The sequence below is a fragment of the Paramisgurnus dabryanus genome, chromosome 16 (genome assembly GCF_030506205.2).
Source record: "Paramisgurnus dabryanus chromosome 16, PD_genome_1.1, whole genome shotgun sequence".
In the NCBI taxonomy this organism is placed as follows: Eukaryota; Metazoa; Chordata; class Actinopteri; order Cypriniformes; family Cobitidae; genus Paramisgurnus; species Paramisgurnus dabryanus.
Window position 1 is genome coordinate 13450552 of NC_133352.1, and position 15739 is coordinate 13466290.

Here is a 15739-nt window from a genome sequence, read left to right on the forward strand (position 1 = left end):
TTCCCACTTCACGCTGCGTAGATCGGTCGGCGTATGACGTGAAAATATCGCGAGCGTCATTCGGAAGGAAATATCTCGCGGTACTTGATATCATACAACGACCGGTCTGCGCATAGATGCCTTTATATACATATCTATGGGTCTGCGCAGCGCCCCATGAAGTGGTGCACGCCCAACTTTTGCGTCATAAGAATGCGTCACTGACCAACTTAAGCAGTTTCAGTTCAAAAATAGACCTCAGCTATTACATTTTATTTAAAAATAATACGTAATTAAACATTAATATATATTTATATAATCTGATGCAGTCTTGAGTTACTTATCATTATGAAACTTAATAGTAACTAACCTCAGGCCAAATCGTGAATGGTTTATCAATGTCATTATGATTTCCATAAAAGAAGACTGCAGTGTGCTGATCGTAATTAATGGATTGTAAATAAATCCCTTTCTATACAAAACCATGTTTTCTTCAATGTTTTAAATAGTGTACAAAAAATGCAAAATGTGTAATCCAGACACACTTGCCTTACCTGTTAGTCTAGGTGTTGGACACACCTTTTTCTGCTTTTTTGCACTTCACTTTATCATACTGCTTCCTCTGAAACATTTCAGAATTTAAGAAAAGATCAAATAGCACTGAGAGCTCACGAGGGCAATGGAGTACCATTCTGAAGGATGATGGAAACACCTGGATTTTGATACAACTCTACTTGTAACAAGGATGGGTGATTGTATTTTTGTATGTGTTCATGCATCTGTGGAATGTAACACTTGAGTTAGTGTAGCATTTTAGCGACTGTCTGTGTGAGTTTTTGTATGGACTCAAGTGTGCACAGGACAGGTGCACCCGGCATCAATGGCGGAGCTAAATCCCGTCCCAAACAGTCAAGTCTTGCTGGAATCAATGCTTCAAAAATTACGGGTTAACGCTCAAAGCGACAATGGCTCACAGACTCAAATGTCCGTAGAGGTTAATGCTGAAACAGATTCATCAGCAGTTTATCAGTTTGGATTTTCATCCAACAACAGGAGAGAGCAAGAAAGACATTCCCTTAATTGGAATAACAATGAAAGGACCCAACAATCATCTTCTTTTGGGGCTACATCAACACAAATTTCAAATAATCCAGATAAAAAGATCCGGAAACATGTATTTTCTCCTAAACCTAAACGTGCGCCATTAATATGGAAGGGTGACAATCAATTTCCCATGGAGAAGAACATAATTGGCAATTCCTGGTTTAGACAAGAAGGGGAAAACAGGGATGTGCTTCACTCCGGTCTGTCACCTTCATTCCAAACAGATCCATATCAAACGCCACCTGACCTTTTGGCCCAGAGTTTTCCAGTGACGGATACACCGGAGATCAGGGGTCAAAGTGGAATATGGACTTGGGGTGCTGGGAAAGATACTGGAAAACCAACAAAGAAAAGTAAGAAGAAGTGGGGGGACGCAAAAAGGTGGACCCAGAAAATGAAGGAGCGATGGAAAGAAAGACACAGAGCCACAGAGACTGAACCAAGAAATGATGGAGAAAGACAAGCGCTGAATGAAGTAGTAAGTATTTGTGCTGTTTCACTTTGAGTTATTTCTAACGTTTTATAATTAATTACTCATATTTGAGATTAACAGTTTGCTCAAACTTCTAAAGTATAAAACTTTGGTGTGCAACTTGTTCTGTATGTTATTTTACGAACATGAATGACATGTGGTTAGTATGAGCAGTCAAACTTAGCATCACTTAAATTTTTTGCATAACATGTTCAAGTGAGGTAAAATTAAATATCCTTCATGCCTTTATTCAGAGAAATGTTTCTTCACTACCTGTGCCCGTTGATGTGAACAACACAACCACAAAACTTGAACCAATTGACACAGGAATGGATGGCGCCGCCAATAGCTCACCAAGCTATATGAGGTAACCAACACGCTTGCTAATAGAAATATGCACAGAAATATGCATCAGACATTGTTATCATACCACAAGTGTGATACATGAAAACACTTTACTTTCTTTTTCTTGTGAAAGGATTGTTTGTTGAATAAATGTATAGAAATTAACAATTTAGAGAAATTATGTCATCTTCATTGGTTATACATATGAGCGATCATGTCTTTGAAATCCTGGTTATGTAATTATTAAGATTATATCATGTAAATGTATAAGTAAACATTAACTTATATTTTCTCTGTCTTTATTCCTCTCTATCAGTGAAAATCTATTCTCCCTTAGCACTTCCAATTTAATGGAAGAGATCTTCAGTGGAACTCAATGGGCTCAGTTTCTCTCAGTTAGCAGCACCACACAGGATCAACCAAATGAGTCACTAAGTCATATTAACCAATCTGGTGAAGAAAAATGGACTGGTACGGGACATCATACAGACACGATAAACTCCCTACAAATGTCACACCCTGAGAGCTTTACACAGGACGTACCCGTTTATAGCCGAAATCACGCATCTCCGATCGGTGTCCCTTCATCTGATGTTGCAAATCAGTTACAAACTTCTGTTCTGTATAGAAACCATTTACAAAACCCTAATCTGAGCGAGACTCACAACATTGAGCAAATGAACGAACAATCACAATTTTCTCACCAATTCTCAAATGAGCATCATATGATGTCTAGTCAGCAGAGTTATTCCCAATCACAAGTGTCCGACCTCAACCATAACCAGGCTCAACCAGGCTTCATACCTCTCTTGGACCATTCATATCTTAAGGTAAGAATATATAAGCTGTATGAAGTTTAACCATTTAAGTTCATTTAGGGAAGTCGCGCCACTAGGCGGCCATGTTTACAATACAAAAGTTATTTTCAAATTACATGGGTAACAGTGGGCGTTTCAAAATTACCCTAATATGTAAGACTTATTTGTCTTGCGCGCTGGCGAAATGGTCAAAAAATGGCCCCTAGCTGTCACTGATCCAGTACCCTTTTAAAAAGTACACCTTTGTACCTAAAGAGTTCATATTAGAACCTCAAAGGTACATACAGTATTAGGACCTTTTTTAAAGGGTACTGCCCCAGTGACAGCTCGGGACCATTTTTTTCTGAAAGTGCATACACATTTATTCAATCCTTTGTTATTTCCTAACTTTTTTCTACTTTATCCCATTTCACAGCCAATGGACAGTTTCTCCCTAAACTCACGTGGATCTCTGCAGCGTAAAAGGGAGCACTGGACAAACAGAAGGGATCAGTTTAAATATAGGGAGGATGAGGAGTACAGCAGTTCATCCTCATCATCTCTTAGCAATCCGCAGTACTCTGAAGACTCTGAATCATCCATATCTGTGGAGATAGCATTTAAAAAGGTACAGTAGGATGTGCTGAATCAAAAGCTATTTTTTTAAAGATTTTCAAGGCTCAGACAAAATCTGCTAATTTTTTTTGCATTTTCTTTGTTTATTTTTAAGGAATATTTTTGCTGAATATGATTAAATGGATTTAAATGTGTTAAATTGAGCTGACAGTACACTTTTGTTGGTTGCAGAAAGCAAAACACAATTTAAATAGTTCAAAATATGTAAGCATACGCAGTACTTTATGACTGTCTCATTGTACGGGTCTGGTCATTAGCCACCTTCTCCTTATATGGATATCAATGATTATGAATATTAATCATGTTTATGAATATTAAAATTTAGGTGCAGAATCATACTCTCAAAACAAAACAAGAAAAAATATAGTCCTAAGTTTTCACAGGGACAGTATCTTTTAAAAAGGTCCTCCTAATATGCATTATTTAGGTACTGTATATATATGGTTCCACTGATGTCAATATGTACTGTATCTATACTATATGCACTCTTTGGTAGGTGAAAAGATATATTTTTCAAGGGTACTGCCCCATGACAGCTCTTTGCTTATTACAAAATGCAGAATATAGGGTTACAATATTTATTTGTACTGACTCTCTGATGTTAAAAACATTGGTTTGTGTCTTATTATTACGTAGCTTCACCATAGAGGCACTTGGATTATTATTTAAAAGTAGCTGTTTGGCACTGTTATTAAAATGTAGATTGGGTCGTAGTGATATTTTAGTTTGTCATGTGACCAAGGTTATAAACAATGAATAACGATGTGAGTCACTTTACGAAAATGATTAGCATTTCATTACTTATAGCCTCAAGGGTTTCCTGATAGCTCTTCTTAATATAGAAGCTGTCATAGAGGTATTTATTCATGAAGTCAGTGTGTACCAACCCAATTCCTCATCCTCTTTTTAATGCATGTCTTTGGTGTTTTGTCTTTTTTTTAGTAAAATATGGCCTGTGGTAAACACTAAGGGGCTGTTTCCCGGACAGGGATTAGACTAGTCCTAGACTAAAATATATAAAATAACATCTTAAAACACATCAGTGCTGTTTGTTTTGCCTCAAAATAAGTAATGTTTTTAGTAAGGCATGTTTCTATAAACTAGTTACATATCCTAATTAAACTAATGCCTAGTCCTATCTTCCGTTTTCATCATTTACATAGTCATACATCAAACATAAATTTAAAGGAGCTGCTGCATTTGTTAAAAGTAGTTACTAATAAGTTACTATACTCCATATACTTAGTACTCCAACAGTTGTGTGATTCATCAAGCACCAACATCAAATCTTTGTAGTAGTTGTAGTTTATATCTTAAAATTGCAATTGCTGTAAATAACACCACTGCTTCTCCTTTCAGAGGAAGATGGATGATTCCCGTCACGTTCGATTCGCTGAGGAAGTGATCATGTTACCACCTGCCATCTGGCCAGAGGATGATGAAGAGGAGGAGGTGGTGGTGGAGGAGGTGAAAGAGGAGGAAAAAAAGGAGGAGAAAAAGGAGGAGGTTTGGCCACAGGATCCTCCTTCACGCTCCTCTTTTCCAAAGTGGATTGTGTCTTTAAAAGGCAGAAGGACAAAATACAAATTTTAAATGGATTTTGCTTCAGGCCCAAAACCTGAAATTCTGGAGTTGTTTACTATTCAAACACATATTTGCAGGGCATATATTTAAATTGTTACTCTAAAAATATATTGTAAATAGAAAGTTATCATTGCTTGTAAATGAATTGATTCATTTATGTTATGTAGTACCTTTTCTTGCCACCGTCATGTATGTTTTAATTTGCTGGATAAAATATTAAATTCAGTTTAAATCATATTAATTTGATCAAAATTACACAATATACTAGTTCAGGTTAGGCCAATCTCACAGGGCTAATTCGTATGAATTCGTACGACCAGGTAAGTTAGGGGTGGGGTCATGATTGTGTTTTTCTAACAATTGTACGTTTTTGGCAATTCACTTCATACAAATATTAATGAGCCAAGTTGTAAAATATGTATGAATTTGTATGAGATCAGGTTGGTTAGACAAAAACCAGTAAACCAGTCAGATAAATATTTATTATTTCACTATCATGTCGCCACTTTTATAATAAAAAAACTAATAATTTAAGAAATATCTTGGGTGTTTCTTCATATTTATTTCAAGAATATTTTATATGTTAGAGTGTTTTTAATTAAATGGATAGTTTGTAGGTGTCCAGTTTTGAACAACATCTTTAGGTGTTCAGTAAAAGCAGCTAACTTTTTTCTGTGTGAAAACAGGAAAAAAACTGTAGAGTATTACTTTGCTCAGCTGGTGGGGTAATTTTAGATGACTTTTTGGGTTTTAAATAACTAATAACAGTACAATTTTTATGCTTCCTCCCAAGTTTTCTTGAGTATTTCTTTTAGAAATATTAAAAAAATAAATTAGTCCTCAGGTTAACATTTGGTAGAGTGTAAAAATTTGGATATTTAGAAAAACCTGAAATGAAACGGATTCATCAGTCATACAGTGCCATTGTGTGAAGTGTCATGTGACAAGCTTGATGCATTATAAAATAAGTTGCAATGAAAAAAACTAACAACGTGGAGTCATTTTTAAATACAGTTAAGTTGTTTAAATATAAGTTCTTTTATATTCCACCAATTTTAAAATTCTGTAACACTTTACAAAAAGGTTCATTATAACCATAAATTCTAATCAGTTTGATGTGAAAGTCCGTGTTCCCCTTGAAATTCACTTCCTGGATTCCGTTCCTCCGTGTTCATCCCATTTCCAGCCCTGGATAATAAGGTATTTGTAACCAAGTTCTTAAATAAATAAGACATCATATCAGGTAGTTCAGTTAATGTTTTAATATTTTAATGCAATAGATTGAAAGAAGAATAAAATATTATTTACAAATGAACAAAACTTTTCTCTGACAGACTTGACAAATAACCAACTGAGTTTTCAGTCGTATAACACACATTTTTCAAACAACTGATTGACAAGACAACAATATACACAATTCTTCCCGTATATGGCTTTTCTCCTCATTCATGGTCTTCAGTAGCTCACTAGAAAAAATACAAGAAGAAATGTTTTGTTCCTACGTATAAATCTTACTAAATTATGTTTTTTTATGAAAACGTACTTATTTAATATTTCAGTTTTGTATAATTCACAAAAATATATTTTAACAAGTCCAATAACACCTTATTGAGTCACAGAGTTTAATTTACATTTAAATTCATTCAATGTTAATATCTAAAAAAAAAAACAATGACAGAGCCACTAAAACTCTAAATGTTTTGCATTTAGTACTTAATTGATCATTACTTTTTTATAATTAATAATGAATTAATTAGCCTTTACTATAGTATTGTTTTTATATTTATACTATGTAATTTTTTATTGAATTCCATACATCTCATAGTTTAATGACTTCTCTATTCCTCCCAAATTTGGATAATAATAAAGTAATAATAAAGAAAATTGATCAAGGCCCACATATCGACAGACTGACAACAAACAAAGATTATAAAGCTCAAATAATAGTAATATTATTTAGATATCCCTTTGGTTAACATATCATGTTATTCCGTGCTCTTATTCAATAAGTTTCCTGAGTCATTTGAACTCTTTACCATTGCTTTTATCGATATCTGGCTGCTCTTATAGAGTTGGTCATCGCATGAATGAGATACAATATTTGACACCTATCAGTGAGAAGCAGAGAGAAAAATAAGATTATTATTTTACTGTTATTCCAGGTTACTCTTCCTCAAACTTAGCAAACTTAGATAAAGAAAAAACTGGCACCTTTTCAAATTTCTTTGCTTTGTACTCATCAGCGCCATGATGGAAATGAAGAAGGATGACATCACAAAACACAGTAGCCTGAAAAAAAACCATACATTAGTTAGAGATATGTGCTTTAAAGATATGCATGACATCATGCAATATGCGTGTGTGTGCGTGTCTTTGTTTACCAGTCCCACTGATGTCACAAGAGTCACAAGATTAATCATAAATGGCACAATGCTGAACTTTCCTGCCTAGAAATAGAAACGCAAAAGTTAACACAAACGTAAGCTGCTTTATAGTATCCTTTATGACAGATGTCCATACACACACTCACATTGCCTGACACGATTATTTCGAAGTTGATGCCATAAGCTTTATGAAGCGTTCGATGCTCAGTCCCATTCGCAGACTTGTAGTATTTAGCAAACCTGAAATTGATGAAAATAAACAAAGATGCAGTTGCAGAAATGACAGAATGTAGGATAAAGGAAAACGTGAATAAAGGTGCTACCTGAAGTTATATCCTTTGGAGGCTCCACCGTGCTGAAACACAGCATCTAGTCGAGTAAATGAGTATTGTGGATTGCAGTTTTCCACAGAATAATCCAGATTACACTTCCAGGCTATGTTAATTCCAATCTCCCCTCCCTGGGAAACACACAAACGCGCACACACACATTATGAGGACTTTCTATGGACTATTGTGCATGTGTAATATGTGAACCTGTCTGTGAAATCCATGCTAAATTCTCATAATTAAATGATGAGATTAGAAGCATCAAATTTTGATTATACATTGATTTTAGTCTTTGATATGTTCTCACTTATTCATTATTAAATATATCAAGGTTATATTTTCACTGAATGTTCTTCACACAGGTTTTTTAAAAATTAAAATCATGTCTCTAATGCATAACTAAAGCAAAACTAAACTGCAGACTCACTGTTGTAATAATGTCGGCTTGATTGATAATTTTCAGGATATCTCCCACTTTAAATATCGGACACAATGGATTGTGCACTGGATCATATAAACAGCTTCCAATGTTCATGCTGGAAGGGAAATTACCCCTGTGAGGGTCAGAGAGAGAAAAACATCACTGTCATTTTTACTAAACTGCTTAGCTTGAATTTGATCAGATTTATGTATTTATTTTAAGTACTCTAAATTACATAAATTCACTGCAAAAAAACTAAAAACTTTTAAACAAATGTGACCATGGACCACAAAATCATAAAGGGTCAAATGTTTGAAATTGTGATTTGTACAGCATCTGAAAGCTGAATAAATAAATTTCCATTGATGCATGTTTGTTAGTATAGGAAATCTAAATTTTTTTAGAAAAATCTAAATATTGAGAAAATCGCCTTTAAAGTTTTCCAAATAAAGTCATTAGCAACACATATTACTACACTGTAAAAATGTTTGGTTTTATTTTCTTATGGGGAGAATAAAATATATTTTATTGTACCGTAACTTTAAAAAGTAAGTTACCTGGCCTTCAACAAAAGTTGAACCAACAAATTATTTATTTTTTAGAGTGCAATGAAAAATAAAGATTTGATAGGAAATTTACAAAATACCTTCATGGAACATGATCTTTACTTAAAATCCTAATGGTTTCTGGCATTAAAAATTTTGATAATTTTGACCCATACAACATATTTTGACTATTGCTACAAATGAAGAGTTTGGTTCGAAAGCACAATAAATTCATTTTGACTAATTTCAGTAAAAACGTGTTTTCTATACCAAGATAGTGACAAGATGAAAACCACTATTTTCTGTTACAAACTTTCAAATAGCATCTTTAGGTTATAAAAAACATAAAAAATGTAATTAAAAATGTTATTATAAAAATGGATTAATATTTTCTTTCCACAATATGCAATCAATCCAGTTTTTTTTTTCAAAATGCTATAAATCGATTGAATCAATAAATGTATATTTATCTTGTTATATTCATTTAAATACTGATTAAATAAATAAACATTAATGGCATTAATCAAAACAATTTCTTTGTCATATTAGGAACACTGTCATTGCTGCTGTTATACTTGGGACGTCATCGCTGAACTTTATTGACAGCGATCAGCTGTAAAATGTTTGGTCCTGCTAAATTTTTGTGTGAGAACAGCAACAGCCGGCATTTTTTCCGTCTCCGGAGTGCCTCTTACGTAAATTATTCGATTTTGATGGCTTACGTTTCTTCTGCGCCACAGAAAACCACCACAGGTCTATCAATGCCATCAAAGTATTATTTTGTTTTTGTTTGTTTGTGAACCATGAAGTACAACGTAGATGAGGAAAACTAGGATTCCCTGTGTATTCAACACGCTGCCATTATTGTTTACAATGCGTGGAATGGTGCGCTGTGATTTGTTGAGCGGATTTATTGCATTCAACAGACAAGGAAGACTGGCGTTTATCGCGTTTTATGAAAAAAGGGAGAAAAGATGACAGAATAACATGGCAGATATTGGATTTTGCGTAAAATTGAAAATGTACTTTTTAATACTGACCTGATACAATACTGATTTTGGTGGTAACTCGTCTTTTTTTTTTTTAAAGCAGTTTATCGCATTTTGGAACTAAACTCTTTAAATATACTGTACCTGTACTACTTTTTAAGGTTTTGTGGTCCAGTGTCACAAATGGCTTTTCACAAAAACATCTTCTAGGGCAGAATAAACTCACCTAGTGACATTAAACAAAGGAAATCGAATGCTGTTCTTGATGAAGATTGTAAAGTTATCAACATTCATTGGGTTCCTGAAAATGAGCAGATAAACTTTGGTTAATGCATCTGATTCATTATATCTTTAACACATGCAATATTATGTCTACTCATCCTTAAGTTGTTCTGCTATGCTGAACACAAAGTAAGATTTGTTTGAGCAATACTGTAAACAAATGGTTTCTGAGCACCTTTGCCTTCCATAGTATTTTGTTTCGTCACTATATAAATCAATGGTCAGAGCTGATGGTGTAGTGGGCGGCGCTCCGACATGTGGTGCTTTCGCACTTTCAGCGACCCAAGTTCGATTCCTGGTTCGTGGTCATTTGCCGATCCCATACCCTTTCTCCTCCCTGTACTTTCATGTCCTCTCCTCTATCACTCTTTAAATAAAGGCAAAAATGGCCACAAAATATACCTTAAAAAAAATCGATTGTGCTCCTTGATTATTACAGATATATTTCTGTTCGGCAGCCAGGCAAGAATTCAAGGATCTGTAGCTAACATTGTATACATTCGTTTTACAAAGTGAATTGATTCACTCTCACAGTCACTGAATCTGTGACATATGATCATGTCAAATTTGATCTGGTTACACCCACAGTAATGTATAGATGTTAGCACATTGTTGCACATGTCTTACTCTTTACGTTTGTCATTCTCTGCAGGACACCAGCCTTGAATTTCACATTGTCCACTAGTTTTCGCTGAAGAGGAGTAATTGTTCAAACATCTTCCTGTTAGAATGCCTATGAAATAGAGAGAAAGTTGAAGAAACTTTTAAGTGAAAATTACCATTTAATGCTTACACTGTCAAAAAAATAAATAATAAAAAATGGTCCCTGGCCGTCACTGGGGCAGTATGGTACCTTTCAAAAATTGCACTTAAACACTTCATACTGTTTCATATTAGGACCTTTTTAAACTGTACTGCCCCGGTGACAGCCATTTGACCATTATATCTGACCAGAAGAATGAAAGACTCACCATTGGCTAGATGTGCGTCATTTCTGTTACTACAGTCAATATCAGTCTCGCATGAGAATTTTTCATCAATCTGACGGGCGAAGGAAAATAACAATTTACAAAAAATAGGGGTGCACCGATATATAGGCCTATGATGCTTGCTATGCTTTTCAATGAATTACGGTGAAATGTCGCTACAAAAGCCAGAGGGCGCTCTCGTGCAGAAACTCAATATGCGCTGCAGACGAAGAACCAGACACACGCAGCTCCAGGAAATGGAGCTTAATATTGATATTGCTGTTCTTCAAACCTTTTCAGGTATTTTCATGATAATAAAGAATATTTATAATGATTATGTTTGACGAGTGTTGCTTTTTCAAATGCATGTTATAAACGACTCAAACTAACAGTGATTTCAGATCGATAAGGACTTACTGTGAGTAATATCGGCCGTGCGATTCAGAATAGTTATCGCCATGTATTATTTATTAGTGTATATCAGCATTTACCGGTGCACCCCAACAAATAAATGTATTCTAACTTATAAGTAAAGATATCTGTGGTGGAGTCAGTTCAGGTTGGTTGTTTGTTTCACCTCAGGGCATAGTCCTTGCATCTGATCGTCTGTGATGATCAATTTGGTAATTATATTGAATGCTGAAGAACCCTGAAAAATAGTGTAGAAACCACAAAACCTTTACCAAACCTTTACAGAGAAAGCAAAATTCAGCCTAATCATTATCATTATACATTTGCTGACCTGTGGAGGAGATACATAGTCTGCTACATCCATCACTTGATTGTTCAAAGTGCCCAAGCCCTTCACTTTAGTCATGACCGCAGACTCAATTGCTGTGTCTCGATTTTGATATGCTTTTTCATGGAGAAATACCCAACTGAAAATATAACCACATTCACCATTATGGTTATTAAGTATTTATATAATGACCATATACCAATAATTGGCTAAAATGATAGCAAGCCATGTAAAAAATAAATAAACTGTTGCTCAACAAGTAAATGAACCTTCTAATACTAGTACAGTTTAATGCTCAGAAAATAAACTAATTTCATTTAGTCTTAACTGGGAAAACAGGGAATACACTTTATAAATCAGTTCTTGTAAAAGACATGTTATTATTGTTTGTTCAATGCTATCATTGTGTAATGTACAATGCAAATGTGCAAAACAATTTTCTCTTAAAGTTTACCTTTCTGAGTACTAGTAGGAATAGTGAGTTAAGCAAAATAAATTTGTATAGTGCATTGTGTTTTTGCACACAGCAAGTGATAGGAAAAGTAATGAGGTAGTACAGCTTAATGTCTACAACGAACACAACAAGTGGACTGGTAAGTGAGCTGCATGTCAGGGGCTGTTTTAGATCATTTTTATGGGGGCTTCAGGCACCCTGTCTGTCATCTTAGCCACCCTAAATTTAGCATCAGCCTAAAATTAGTAGCTTATCAACCAAAAACTGTTTTTCGAAAATAATTTATTTGAAAATAATAATGAAAATAACGAGTTCATGAGCCGTTTAATTTGTTTTGCTGATCTGCGCATGCGTGGTAGCCACCAGTGTAAAATTGGACAGTGGAGAAGAGCGCGTGCTGCAAAATCACGGTTTTATAAAATATCCAGCGTAGAAGCTCATAAAAGGTGTTTTTGCAGTTTATAATATAACTCTATATTCAGATTTACATTTCTTTATTCAGACTTATGACTATATATTCAGATTCCCGTTTATATTCAGATTTATAGGTTTATATTCAGGATTTATAACTATATATTCAATTTACATTTATATATTTGTATTTACATGTATATGTTTAGATTTTACAACAATATATTCAGATTCATATTTCTATTTTCAGACTTACAATATATTCCAATTAACATTGATATATAATTATTTCCTGTTTGCCCCCCCATAATTTAACCATGGTTTTATTATAATAATAGAGTAATAGCATGTTTTTGGCATTGATTACCACTGCATTACCATTTTTACGGTAACACTTTACATTAAGGTTCATTAGTTAACAACATTAGTTTACTTAACTAATAATGAACTGCACTAATGCAGCATGTATTCATCTTTTTTTTATGTTAATGTCAACAATTACTAATACTTTATTAAAATCTTGTTACATTAGCTAATGCACAGTGAACTAACATGAACAAACAATTAAAAGCTTTATTTCTTTTAACTAACATTAACAAAAATTAATAAATACTGTAACAAATGTATTGATCATAGTTTGTTTATGTTAGTTAACTAATGAACCTTATTGTAAAGATTTTTAATTTGTACTAATAAATACTCTTTGTTAAGCTATTCTGTAGCAAAAGCTATTAATTTGTGGTAAAGCATACTAAACATGTTTTTATCCTCTTTTTTTATCCATTAAAACTAAAGTTTTAAATATCTTCAATTTTTAAAAATTTCCACATAATTACTTTCCGTATTCACAGAATTTAGTTTGAAAAAAAGTATTTATATATATTTTTTAATATTAATATTTAGGTACCTCTTGTGTTTGATTGACTGACGTGCTTTGCATTATATCTGTATCAGCAACATTTACAGAAAAAAGTGCAATTTTTGGACTCTCCCCCTGCAGACTGCTGTGCACGCCAGTGCTGGTAGAAATCCTTTTAAAATATATCCTATTCATATTTCTTTTTCTTATAAGCACGCCTGTGAGAATGTAAACATGAAGTTGTCCAGCTATGCATTCCTGTTTCACAAAAATATAAATATTAAGTAACACATTTCCTTTAACATCTACTACAAACTACAAAATAAGTGCAGAGAAGTTCTGATATGCAGAAATAAAAATGGTTCAACTTTAAAAAAACAGCTAAGACCATTCATCAGGACAATAATTATCTGCCTGGAACAGAATATGTGTCTGTCTATATTGTTTTAATTCACAGCAAGGGGGATAGACTAGAGTGGCCAAAAATGGATCACAAAGCACAAAATTAAGGTAATTTTAGTCCCCCAACCCAAATCCTACATAAAATTGTAATCATTTAAACTGAAAATAAAATTAAGTAATTATATGTGACTAACCTGTATTGGGAAAAAAAAGATTTCCCCCACATTATCAATAGCTTCACTGTAATGAAATGTTTTTGAATGAGACATCAAATGTTAAACCATGCAGATTTATTTCCACAGCCTTTGCTCATATTTAAAACTGACCAACTAGCAGTTATTTAAGATTTATCAGCCTTAGCTTTCAAATCTACATTTTTGTGTAACTGACTTAAAGTTATGACCAGAAAAATCTGATGACTAACATGTAAAACTATAATCAAAGCAGTTTATCCAACCGGCCACAGGACTGTAAACACATTTGCTTAAAGTTCTTACCAGACAAAGTACAGAATAATTAGCAGCTGGACAACCCGATTGATGGTTCCCACAGACCAACTCTTCACCACAACCGATTTGGTCGTTTCATACACAAAGAAATCTGCGAAACATTCCATAATTCTTGAACCCATTGTAAACGTGTAAAGCTGAAAATAAAATCACGCTGAATAAAGGTCCAGTGCACCAGATAAACCAGCGTGTGCCAAATGAAGGAATGTGTCCTCTCCTGTAACCTAATGAATTTACAAAAAGGAACGATTGACCACATTTGCCTTCCCCTTATTTGCATGCCTCTCCCTCATTATTTGCATGCTTCTCGCTCTGTCTGGTCCCTTGAGACGCCAGGCTCTCCATTACCATAATAGCCTCATCATTTACTGTACATGAAAGAAACACTTTGTACTAACCCGTGCAAAAACACTAAATCGACAACTATATGTAAATTATAAATGTTAATTCGTGGTGGAGCGTAAAACGTCTGGAGGTGCTGAAATAAACGTATAGCATGTAATGCAATATACTACAAATAGCATTAGGGTTAGAACAAATAAAAGGATTACAGTAGTAGAAAAAAAGCCCTAGGTAATAAAATGTAAATATTTAAACAGGTGTCACATCATTATTTGAGACCCTTTTAGATTGACCCATATTATCCTATTGTTATTTTTAGTGCACCACGCTTATAAACAGTATCCAAGCTTTTACTGAAATCTGTGTATATGTGTGTTACATGGACATTTCTGGATTCACTGTCAAATTGTGCATGCTTTAAGTGGAGATCACGTTTCCTCATCGCTTAAATAGGCCCATTATGTCTGTGGTCAATTATGATATTGTCATTTCCAACTGAAAGACAAAAGCTTTCAAAGAGACTTTGAGTGGACACAACTTCTCATAAATTACAGAGGCCAGAATAAAAGAATCGGTTGACAGTGGTGTTAATGATTAATCCCAGCAGGAAGTCCCAAGAGGATGGGATAATGTTACATAGACTGTAAAAAATATGAACGTAGTGTCCATGACCTCACCCATAGGTTTGTATAGTCGTATACATCGTTTTTTTTTTTTTTTTTTTGCCGTGCATCATTCAGGGATGCCCGAAAATGGGTAAGAATCCGAAGCACCTTTATTTAGTAAATAAGTGTAAATAGGACCATAATGAGTAAAAAGGTCAAACTGATGTAATTCATACATTTTTACTTTATATGAGATTAAGTAGTTAAAAACTTTTTCAGCTTTCTTATGCTTTTAACAGACCATTACATTACAATGAGCGTCTCATGTTATATTAAAAAAAAACACAAATTCTTGTTTCAGGCCATTACTGGCACTTTAAATCCCTGATGAAGCCCATTTACTAAGCTTTCAGCGCTAACAAAAACTACTTTTAACAGGAAGTGGGCGGGGAAGGGTGATAAATGGGGGGAGTCATCAGGCAATAGTTGTTGAGCAGAGATGTGTTTGATGGCAGGAAATATATAAGGTTGCTTTAAGACCTCTTTAAGGGGGGTAATTAAAATAATAATGGTGTACGTAAAT

The 15739-nt window shown here is 34.1% G+C and overlaps 2 protein-coding genes across 2 annotated transcripts; one reads left to right on the plus strand and one right to left on the minus strand.

Annotated features, from left to right (window-relative positions):
- Positions 1-339: 339 nt before the first annotated feature.
- LOC135748379 (uncharacterized) lies at positions 340-5410 on the plus strand. The gene is made up of 5 exons (XM_065266584.1): positions 340-1561; positions 1810-1922; positions 2217-2730; positions 3134-3325; positions 4693-5410. The coding sequence occupies exons 1-5, from the start codon at positions 860-862 to the stop codon at positions 4924-4926; spliced, it is 1755 nt and encodes a 584-aa protein (XP_065122656.1). The 5' UTR covers positions 340-859; the 3' UTR covers positions 4927-5410.
- An 838-nt stretch (positions 5411-6248) lies between these two features.
- On the minus strand, positions 6249-14478 carry p2rx3a (purinergic receptor P2X, ligand-gated ion channel, 3a). The gene is made up of 13 exons (XM_065266557.1): positions 14198-14478; positions 11578-11713; positions 11413-11484; positions 10839-10908; positions 10495-10600; positions 9812-9886; positions 8058-8184; positions 7625-7761; positions 7448-7541; positions 7299-7364; positions 7129-7206; positions 6954-7025; positions 6249-6383 (listed from the first exon to the last, which is right to left on the minus strand). Exons 1-13 carry the CDS (start codon positions 14329-14331, stop codon positions 6381-6383), a joined length of 1170 nt encoding a protein of 389 aa, XP_065122629.1. The 5' UTR covers positions 14332-14478; the 3' UTR covers positions 6249-6380.
- Positions 14479-15739: the final 1261 nt, after the last annotated feature.